The 12,150-nt window shown below is 35.9% G+C and overlaps 1 protein-coding gene across 1 annotated transcript; it reads left to right on the plus strand.

The window, feature by feature from the left end:
- The first annotated feature begins 9,936 nt into the window (after positions 1-9,936).
- Positions 9,937-10,266, plus strand: LOC145163966 (putative mitochondrial protein AtMg00710). The gene has a single exon (XM_079082701.1). It carries the CDS (start codon positions 9,937-9,939, stop codon positions 10,264-10,266), a length of 330 nt encoding a protein of 109 aa, XP_078938827.1.
- Positions 10,267-12,150: the final 1,884 nt, after the last annotated feature.

Below are 12,150 nucleotides of genomic sequence, written 5' to 3' on the forward strand. Positions count from 1 at the left end.
TTTAATCTGTTTTCAAGTACTTGTACTGTATTATTATGTTCGTTCTTTCATTACTCTTAATTTATCTCAACTCATGCCTTCTCATGCTCACTTCATGCTCTATTCATACTCTATGTCATCCTCTTCCCCTCTCCTCTCATTCCTCCTTCCCACCTCATATCTTTACTCTTTTTCCTCTTTATCTATATCTCTTCTCACACCCTTCTCTCTCACCTCATACCCACTTCTTATTATAGGGCATACTTACTCCTATCTCTTCGTCCCATCTCTTCTTGGCACTTGGCTCTCTATTCTTATTTAGACCCAACCGGTCTAATCGTCCATGATAACTTATCCTATCATATAGGGGGCAACATAACTCTAACTTACCGGAGTACAACCTTCTGGACTAAGTCCCATCACTTTAATCCCACATAGATCCTTTGACCACTTCTCTTTTCTTGAATCCAACGCATATTACAATGATCCCTTACAAATCCTCTACATTCACGAATTATATCAAGTTTATCTAAAGAAACTTCTTATCTCGATCCACTCATGGAACCTTTCTCAAACTTATCTAACCACAAAACATCTTATTCCCGCAGGAATCATATATCTACATTCCCAAAGTAATCCTCATCCCATTCCCGAAGGAATCATCTATCTCATTCCCTAAGGAAACATCTTTCTATATTCTCATAATCTTTTATGTGGCGGATATGACCTCACCATAGTCTTACACACCACATGTCTCATCTTAATCTATCTCATCATCTCATTAAAAGATATTTTACTACCACTCTAGTACTTAACTCATTAAGTACTTATTCTAAATCTTTATATACTAACATATCGACATTTAACACAATACCCTTAACATCTAGCCATACATCCATACACTATCTTCATCTAAACTATGATGATTATCTAACACAATACCATCTATATCTAACCCCACATACCCACTCTATCTCAACCACATATTTATACTCTATGTTCATTTAGACATACATACTCTATCTGCAACCACACATACTTACTCTATCTTTTTCTATACATACATACTTTATCTTCATTTACACATATATACTCTAAACATACATACATGCTTATTTACATGATTATAAACATATAATCATAATCTATCTCCATTTAAATTTGTATGGGTATTCAACATAATACCATTACATATAAACACTCTTTCATACTCTATCTTCCATCTAATCTACTAGGTGTGTTTAGCACAATACCACTAGCTTCTACTCATTCAAAAATAATCCTTTATAAGGTTATAATTCATATAACTATGCATTATCTCCATCTAATTAGTTATTGGTATTTAACAAAATACTACTAGCATTTAAACATAGATACAAACATCCATAACAACATAAACACATAAAATATGCATACATAACCTAGAGATAGAGTGAGAGTGATAAACCACCTTGTTAGTTAGTGAAGACTAACTACCCTTTTTCTTTAATTGATGCATCTTGTTCCATCTTCTTTGCTCAAGGCCTATTCATACAACACATCAAGTACCTTTTAACTTGTCTTGGCCTATTAAGATCTTAATCTCTCTCTCTCTCTCTCTCTCTCTCTCTCTGTATAAAAATGATCACTTAATTGATCATAATTCTCACATTTCTTCTTCTACCTCTACATCCATTTTAATCAATGAATTAAGAATCCCATACTATAAGCTCAAATGCATCAATTCACTAATCTCACTAGTTAGGGTTTGAAACCCTAAGTCTCTATGGATTAATTTCACCATGGAAATCACTTCCAAATCTTGTTAAAACCTTCTAGACACTCTCAATAACATAATACTCGATACATAGGTTGATCAATTCAACCATTATCACCAATCTAGAAATCTCACCATTAAAGCTCAAAGCTTAACCATAGGGATACATCTTTACCCAAATGGAGAGAGGATGATAATCCTTATTAGAATACATCTCTAGCTTATGTTGGCATGATTTTAGTATAAAAATCGTCTTCTTTAAGTTCCTAATTGATCTCCCAAAAAAATGATCAGAATGAGCTCTTAATAGGTTATAGCCGGTTTTATGATTGTGAAACCATGCCGTAGTAATCTATTCGCGGTGTCGTGGAACGCCTAAATAGGTTGCGGTCTACCTCTAACCAATCCGCGTTGTCTTACCCTCATAGCATCCTACTTTCCTCACCACGTTGCGATACCCTTTAATACCATGTCGCGGGAAAGTAAGTTGCCCTCTACTTACGACAAAACTCTCGTCTAAATCACCGCTTTGACTCACTGAGCCGTGGTAATGTATTCACCATGCCGCAATGGATGTATGATAACAACTCCCCTTAGCTGGTTCCATTCCAGCTTTGGGACATTTCCTTCCAGTCTTCTAACGTGCATAACCTTTTCATCTTAAACCCATTTTCTATGATCTTTATATCCACCTGAAGGTGGGGATGAGTTCTACAACTTCATTAAGTCACTTTTCATAGACTTAATATGTGTATTAATATATTAATTCAAAAGCTTGGCCCAAAAAACATAAAATTCCCATTTTACCCTTTTGGCCTAAATGCATTATCTCTTGTATTTCTTCTCTTACACTCATTTCGTTCATCTTATAAATATGACTTAAACTTATATTGGCTAATTTTTTTAAGTTACAACTTCATGAACTTATAAAATTCTTCTAAATGACCAAATTGCCCTTTTGGTCAACATTTGACTCAAAGTCAAATCTTTCTAAGTTTTGGGTTCTTACACTTTGATTTTTTCAATGTAGATTGCTTCATAATCAAAGTATTCATTCACAATATGGTTGTGGAAAACCTCACAATTTCTCAGTAAAGTAGGATTTCTATTTTCTGAACGCAAACTTTCGACTTCATGTTCTTGTAGATACACGAGTGTTGTTCGTATAACGTTCTCAATAAGTGCCGATTCCCACAATGCCTAATATCCCCCGATGAAGACATTTTAAAATTTAAGTGTAGAGAATATAGATGTATATGGTAGTTGTTGTGTGGTTTGAAATGTGAAATAATGTGTGTATTTATAATAGAGAAAAACATTTTTTTTTGGAATTTGCCCGTTTTAAAACGGTCACAAAAGAAAGAAATTTGTGCGGTAAGTTGATCTCGTGCGGGGGTGGACACCTACTAGTGCTAACATCCTTAAGCCATGCATTAGTATTGGTACAACCTTCATCACAAACACTTACATAATATAATAATCTTTAATGGAGTTACTCTAAGCTGATATATAGATTGAAACAAGTAATTTCAAATTATATAAATGAAGTACAATGAGATTTTTACTCTTGAAATGTTTGGTTTAAAAATCTTAAATAGTGTTTAACAGTGGATGTAATCTAGAAAAAAAATCTACAAGAGTGTTTTTCATGAAATGACAAACACATGTATCTAAGTCTGGGAATAAGTTGTAGCTTGCTGGCAATATGTGTTCAACACAAACAAAAGATATAAGGTACATGATATATTTTGGTAAAAAGGGGAGGTATCTGCTTAACAACATATAAATCCTAAATATGTAACGAAAATATTAGGACAATGGAACCAAGCATGTGGGCCTATTTAAGTCCATATAAGGCTTATTTTAGTTGGCATACAAGTTTAGGAAAAAGAAGAGTCAATGAAACATGGTGGTTTCACCATGAAGATGAATTCAATCAAGTGTTCATTCAAGAAATCATTTTTAACGTCTAACCAGTGTTTTAAAAACCGGTTCGAACCGGCCGATTGGACCGGTAATCGGGGACGAGAGCGATTCAACAACGACCAATTTTATGCTAAGTTCTAGACCGGATTGAACCGTACGGTTTCTTCAAAATTCGGGTTGAATCGGTGTGATAGAACTGGTAAAAAACATTTTGAACTGGTTTATTGGACTTTGACAGTCAAATTTCACTTAACTCATTAAAAAAATAGTCCATTTACAAAGAAAATTGAATAGCTCGATTGATCAAGTTATCCAGAGTGTACACAACTTGAAGGTCGATACACACCACTATTAGAAGTAGACCGACGGTCGAACCGGGAACCGGTCATTAAACTGGGTCAACTATAAAACTGGTTTTTAAAACATTGCGTCTAACTAATATAGGATCCTTTTATTTGGTACAACAATGGAAAGTACAACATAAATGGTTGAAGCTTTATGAATCAGAGTAAAATTAAGTGAATAGTCCAAACCGGGAATTTGGATGACGTCTTGATCAACAAAGAGAGCTTTGATTCGGTCAACAGTACCGTGAGAGTGATATTTGGCTAAAACACCTATTTAGACCCAAGAACATTTGAATATTTAGGGTGAGGGACAAGAGTACAAGTGTTTTCGGTCCATAGATCCCATATTTATTCTTCATATTAAAGAGCCACTAAGGATATTTAGTGGTTGTTTTGAATCCTATTGGCTCTTTGCTTGCAAAAGTTTTAAATGAAGAGCATTATGTTGAAGCTAGGAAAAATATGCCATATAACATTCTTTTAAAAATTATAGCATGGGCAGGAGTGGTTATTGTGTTGGAAAATACCAATGGTGTTGAGTCAATAGTAAGCAATTTTCCAATAAAAGGAAAAGTGTTTTCATGCAAGCAATTTTCCAATAAAAGGAAAAGTGTTTTCATAGAACCGGGCATGACATGGTGTTTAGATACGAGAGGTTTTCAAGTATAAACCCATACATCCTTTATATTGGTTATTATATCCAATAAAGACGAATGAGAGATTCCACGGTGCTAACTTCCGAGGAGGATAAATTGTACAAGTAGGAAAACCCTAGGCACCTAAAAACATGTAACATAAAATAGTTTGACCAAGAGCCAAAAGCATCTTGAATGGAATTTTTGTTGAAGTAATTTAGATGGTAACCAATTTATGATGTAAGTGGTAGAAGAGAATGCATCAACCCAAAGAGATCCAAGAGCATATGTATCAAAAATTATGCCAAGACCCGTTTCAATAATATGAAAATGTTTCCATTTGGTGCAATCATTTTGTTGAGGTGTTTATGGACATGAGATATGGTGATGCGTGCCATTTTCTATTAAGAGGTTACGTACCGAGTGGTTAATGAACTTCGTACCTCCAGCACTTTGGAAGTTTTTATTTGTAAGAAAATAGAGTTTAGACAAATCTCAAGAAGGCCAAAACAACACTAAACAAATTAGATTATGGAGAAATTAAGTAATTTAACCATTATAGATGTTCTTTTTAAAGATAATAACCATTTTCTTCTAGTTATTGAAAAATAACCACTTTCTCCGGAATGTCTCATGAGGTAAAGGCGTTATTGTCTTCCATTTTTTTTCAAATAAATATCTTTATTATGTCCAAAATGTCTATTTCAAAGTAACTAGTGTCACTGTTTTTCAATAAAATGCCTGGTTTTATGCACTAATATCGTATATAGTTCACGTTTACTATATTTGTTTAACTTTTTGTTAGATTTAAGTGAAAAACAAATTTTTTCTCGGAATTCCGCAATTGTTCTTGAAATTCCGAAGTTTTTATTTTTTTATTTATTTTCTTTCCAAATCCCAAATTCCAGTCCGGAATGCGGAACGCTGGTCCGAAATGTACTTATTGTCAGAAAAAATGTTTTTTCTTGGTAAATAGATAAAAACCATGTCAAAAGTGAAAATATTATATAAAAAATACTCAGCATCATATGCCATACTGAATTACATCTAAGACATGATGTTAAATGTGACTTGAGCATTTGAAGCATTCTCATGGAGCATTTGAGTTAAATGGAGCACTTGGGGTTTTTGGAGCATGTAACAAAGGAACATATTATCTGAGAAGGGAATGAATCATTTGAAAAAGGAACGGATCGTCTAAAAAGGGGTATGGATCACCTAGAAACAGTTTAGAGCACTTAGGAGTGGAATGGAGCAACTTGATGCATAGTTACGCCATTAGATTAGGTGTTGGGCCAAGTGGCAAGCATGTTGCATCATTAGGCAAGCATGTTGCGCCATTGTCATACATGTTGCGCCACTTTGGACCATGTTGTGCCACTCTGGTAGAAGTTGCGCCAAAGTGGAAGAAGTTGTGTCAACTTGGAAGACTTGTGCCACCTTGGAAGGAAGTTGTGGCAACTTGGAAGACTTGTGCCACCTTGGATTAAGGTGTCTATGCTCATAACTAAACTGATATACTCTTGTAATTAGAAGCAAAGTCCTTTTTGGGTTGCCTTCATGACCAGAAATAGCTAGAAATGATATTAGGAGAGGGAATTATAATTTATTAGATTATTATATGATTAATAAACTAATTGGAAATTATGAGAAAATGATTTGTTAATATATTATGTGATTAATATATTAATTGGAAATAGATAGTTGATTTGTTGATTTATTATGTGATTAATAAATTAATATGAGATTAAAGGTTGATTTGTTAATTTATATGATTAATAATTAATGTGAAATCAATAAGAATTGATTAATTATTAATTAAAATTAATATGGAACTAATTTGACATTAATTGGAATTAATTAAAAATGCAAGAGGTGAATTGTAATTGTTCAATAGTTGAAAAAAAGAGGCAATTCTAGAACCATCCAAGCATGGACGGTTTTGGGAGCTCTTCTAGGGTTTTTAGAAGCATTCTGGTTGCATATAAGGAAATGATTTTAACCGGGATTAAATCTAATATTTAATCAATTCAAATCTTGCTTTGCCTGCAAGTTACCTAAGCTATAATTAGGACCCCTTAGGTTGCGAATTTTGTTCATGACATTACCCATAAGAATATAAACGAAAATTCCATCATATCTCCTCTCTCCTCCTCATTTCTATGGTTTCTGGTTTTGGGTGTGAGCCATTAGAGGCATCATCCTTTTGGTGCTAGCTTTCCAAGACCAACAAACACAAAGGACTGAAGTGATTTGTTTACTACAACAAATCAAAAGTATGTAACCCTAATTCTTGTATTTTGATTATACTAGGGTTTGATTAGGGTTCAAGATAATTTTGTTGGTCATAGTATGTTACATTCAAAGTGTTAAGACACAAATTCTTTAGGTTGGATGTCCCCTTAAGTGTTAAGTGAAATTCTACAAGCACATAGTTTTGTAACCTATAAAACCCATTAGTTGCACCATCCTTGCACAATATGTGCCATCTTCATGCAAGATGTGCCATCTTGGTGTAAGGTATGCCATTTTGGTTCCTTGATGAACCAATGTATCCCTGACGAGCCGCGTACGCTATGAAGTCCTCTATGCTACTCATGATTGTTCAAGAATGCTCAGAAGTTGGTGATGCTCAAGGAATACACCATGTTGTGCCACCATGATGGATGTTTGGTCACTAGTGTTCATAATGCACCACTTGTGCATCATGATGCTCTATTATGGCTCATGGTGCTCCATCATGTGCATTGCTGATGCTCATGGGTTCTATGTCATGGATTAATGTTCCAAAAGCTACTGCATGACAGATTGTGATTGGTTGAAACCATTCATGGGTAGGCCAATAGGCTTGTCCCATTAGGGTTTTAGGTCTGATCCCTTCAGTGTAAACATGGATGAATGCTAAGTTATTTGATGTGTCTTGAATTCTAGAGTGATAGGAAAATCTCTATAAATTGTGCTCGTAACCTCTATTTGAGAGCTCTGAAAATTAATAATAATCCCCTCCTACCCATGGACGTAGGTCACATTGATCGAACCACATAAATACTGTGTCTTGTCTGCTTTTGGTTTTTGCTTGTTTTCCGCTTTACTCCCTAACAAGTGGTATTAGAGTTTGGCAAGTGGCATCAGATTTGTTCTGAGTCTTGACAAGTATCGTCTGATTTCCTTGCAAGTGGTATTATAGTTGTGGTTTGTGTTCATGTGATTGAGGATGTTACTTACATGTTTGATTTGGATAAGTTCAATGGTTGAAATGACTTAACTTTGTGGAAGGTGAAGATGATGGCTCTTTTGGTTCAACAAGGATGTGCAATGGCACTGAAAGGAGAGGCAAAACTACCAAAGGACATAGCGGCTGATAAGAAGGTGGATATTCTGGAAAGAGCGCATAACGTTATTCTGTTGAGTTTGATAGACGAAGTACTGAGAGAGGTCGTGGATTAAACAAGTGCATCTGGGCTTTGGGAGAAATTGTGTGACAAGTATCAGAACAATTCTCAGACAAGCAGGTTGTATCAGAAACAATGTTTGTATACTCTTAGAATGTCGGAAAGCACCTAAGTGAAGGTTAATTTGGATAACTTCAATAGTAGGGGTAGCAATTGATGACACGACACGAAAAAAATACACGAAACGAAACGAAATTGGGATGAAACTGAAATTCGAATTCGTGTTCGTGTCAAGTGTAAAAAACACGACGTCGTGTAGTGTCGTGTTCGTGTTCAAAATTTGAAACGAAATTGACACGATTTTGCATTCGTCTGTCGTGTTTTTCGTGTTTCTCATGTTTGTCGTGTTATATATGATTACGTATTAATTAAATAAACTAATTTTTATTTTATTTTATCTTTTTTGTGTCGTGTCGTTTTTGTCGTTTTTTAATCGGTTTGTTTTCGTGTTAGTTAAAAAAACACGATATCATGTCGTGTCGTCTTCGTGTTACTTAAAACCTTGTTGTGTCGTGTCGTGTCAGACAAAAACATGACACGATGGCCCGATTTTCCACCCCTATTCAATAGGATCATCTCGGATTTAAAAGGTGTGAATGTCAAGATTGAAGATGAAGATCAAGCACTTATCCTCTTATGTTCACTGCTGATCAAATTCTTATGAGAATTTCGTTGATACCATTTTGTATGGTAGGACAACGATCACTATGAATGATGTGAAGGATTCTTTGATGTCCAAGGAACTAAAAAGAAAAGTTTCATTTGGAGAAGAAGTTTCCAGCTCCGGTTTGTTCAGAGGAAGAGAAAGAACATCCAATAGAGGTAACAAAGGGAAGTCAAGTTCTGAATCTAAAGCTAGCATCAAATGTTATAACTATAAGGAAAAGAGGCACTTCAGAAGAGATTGCCCATTGCTGAAGAAATGGAATAATGGTGTTGGACCAAGCAACAACAATGCTGCTGTGGTTTAAGGAAATTACGATGAAGGGGATGATGGTGAAGGTTTGACAGTATGTACATCTAGTTCTACTGATACTTAGGTATTGGACTCTAGAGCATCGTATCATATGACATGCAATCGTGACTGGTTCGAATCCTTCAAAGAGTGGACAGGCCCAGTCAAGATGGGTGAGCAGTATTAATGGCAGTGGCATGGTGCAGATCAAGATGCACGATGATATAGTCATGAAACTGGATTGTTGGTTCGTCCGAAGCTACGAAAATATCTGATTTCTCTTGGCACTTTGGTGAATGATGGATTGAAGTATTATGGAGAGGGTGATTGGGTAAGAGTCTCCAAGGGTGCTTTTGTGGTTATGAAGGGGAAAATGAATCATGGGATTTATATCCTCGAAGGAAGGACGATCAAGGGAATTGTGACTGTATCCCAATCCTTGGATTAGTATGATGATGAAAGAAAGTTGCGGCACCATAAGTTGGGACATGTGAGCAAGAAAGAGTTGTTTGGTGGAGATGAAAATGGAAATGCTAAACCCGATGAAGATTTTGTTCAAGAGATACAATGCAGGGTGACGTTCAGTTCGGTTCAACACTCAAGCAAGGAGATCGTCGAGTGTGCTCACTCAGATCTACGAGGAACCTCTCATGTGAAGTCTCATGGTGGATTTCAAAACTTTGTCACTTTTATCGATGATTACTCAAGGACGAACTGAGTGTACTTTTTGAAGACAAAGGACGAAGATGAAGTGTTTTGGCGGTTCAAGGAGTGGAAGACGATGGTTTAGACACAGACCAAGAACCATGTCAGGTCACTTAGAACAGAAAATGGGTTAGAGTTCTGCAAGAATTCATTTGACAAAATTTTCAAAATAGAAGGTATAATGAGGCATCGCACTGTACGGCTAACACCACAACAAAGCGGAGTGGCAGAACATATGAACCAAACACTGGTGGAGCATGCACAGTGCATGCGATTATCTACTGCTTTATCGGAGAAACTTTGGGCGGAAGCAATTAACACTGCTTTCTATTTGGTGAATAGATCTCCATCAGCTGTAATTCATTGTATGACTCCTCAAGTGGTGTGGTTTGGGAAACCCTCTGAGAATTCTGGTTTACGAATGTTTGGATGCACTACTTATGCTCGTGTGAATGATGGTAAGCTGGAGCCGATGGAAATGAAATGCATATTTCTAGGATATGTGTTGTGACATCCCCAATTTCACGACCAGAAAATACCGATTTGTTTATGCTTATTTAAAATCAGAGTATCCTTTTTGAGGAATAATATTGCAGAATTTGTTCCAAAAAACATGATAATGATATTATCAAAGCATTTCCAAAGAAACGTATTTTATTTATATTAAGACAATGGGATGTCATCGTCAATATAGAAACATAAGCATAATGAATATTACAAACCTTACCGTAATTAAACTAGTGGCCTAATACTCATCGAATCTCTCAGCACAATGTATCTTTTATATCACTACTTGTGATACAATAAACTGAGTGGGTCAGGTTGTGAAACCTAGCGAGTACATAGGGTTTTCAACCCATAATAATATAACTAATATGTTTAATCATCAAGTAATTAACCCAATTTCTCATACCCATTATATTCTTTATTCTTAAGGATCTACCCGAAGGATCATCTATGCTGATAGTACTAGTTCAGGGATTCCTCCATGTTACTTGTTAGTAGGTTTTCTTCTATATTTATTCATAAGGATTTGTCATAAGGAATATGTAAGAAGTCCATCGCTTCTAGGGTTTATCTAATAGGCACTAAGTCCATAGTGGCTAGTGTTATCTATTAGGCACTAAGTTCATAGCTGCTAGTGTTATCTAATAGGCACTAAGTCCATGGGATCATCTTCTTTATTGACAATATTATTTTATGGGTTCACCCACAATACATGTCAATGGGTTTTTAGGGTACATCTGATGAACACATGGTTCACAAACACCTACAGCTTGCGAGCCTACTAGCGTTCCACTGAACTGTCTAGAATAGCCCGTGGTTGTCATCTATACTATGCTAGATGGCGTCATCTTTAAAGTCAAGGCATATCATCATATGTTTCATCTTTCATCTCTCATCATCTCTCATCATCTTTCATCTTTCATCATCTATATCATCTTTCATCTACCCATCTTTACCCAATATATTTATAGGTATAAAAAATACATATCCAGTTTAAATCAAGTAAAACATGTATAAATCGTTCATCTATCATAAATGTAACGCCTTGTTCCTGGTATGTATATACCTTATAATTTATACTATTTTATAGAACAACTCGACGAGTTGGCAGCCCCAAAATCGTCGAGTAGAGATCATAAGGGCCGCGTATTTTAAGTGACCTACTCAATGAGTTGGGAGGCCCCAACTCAATGAGTAGGCTGGAAAATATGAAACCCTAATTTCTAGGGTTGGCACCCTATTTAAACACCTTAAAGATTTCATGCTAGCCTCATTTTCCAGCCTCCATTGTCCTAACCCTAAATCTCGAAACCCTAAGCTACTTTGAGTGATTGTGAGCCATTTGGGTGTTTTTGGTGTGTGTTGAAGCCAATGGAAGAAGGAAAAGCTTAAAGACTCAAGAAGGAGCTTATAGATCCATAATCCTTGCCTCATCCACAAAACTTTTCTGGTATAAAAGTTGAACCTTGCCTTGTAGTTGAGTAGATCTCATTTTTAGGTTATTTTGCTTGGTTTTGGCCCAAATATCACGGCCCTTGGGAGTTGGACGTCCCAAATGAGTTAACACTTTAGATCTAGGTTCTTGAGGGGTTTTCATGGCATAAAGGTGCCAACTTTATGGCCATGGAAGTCCCATGCAACCTTTAGACCATCATTTTGGCCTTTTGGAGCTTCTAATGGCCATGCATGTAGAGAAAGCTGGAACTTTACATGATCTTTCAGTCCCTAGAGTTCAGATCTATGACCTCATGGTCTATCTTGAAGTTTTGGTGGCCTTTGGATTAAGAGTTTGGCCTTTTTGGGTTAGGGTTTGAGCTTAATCCCTTTAGAAAAGGTATTAATGGGTAAAGTTGAAAACTTTACCCTTCTAGAGGCATTTCCAGTCTGG

This window comes from Lactuca virosa, chromosome 3, assembly GCF_052849685.1.
Source record: "Lactuca virosa cultivar CGN04683 chromosome 3, Lactuca_virosa_CGN04683_v6, whole genome shotgun sequence".
Classification (NCBI taxonomy): Eukaryota; Viridiplantae; Streptophyta; class Magnoliopsida; order Asterales; family Asteraceae; genus Lactuca; species Lactuca virosa.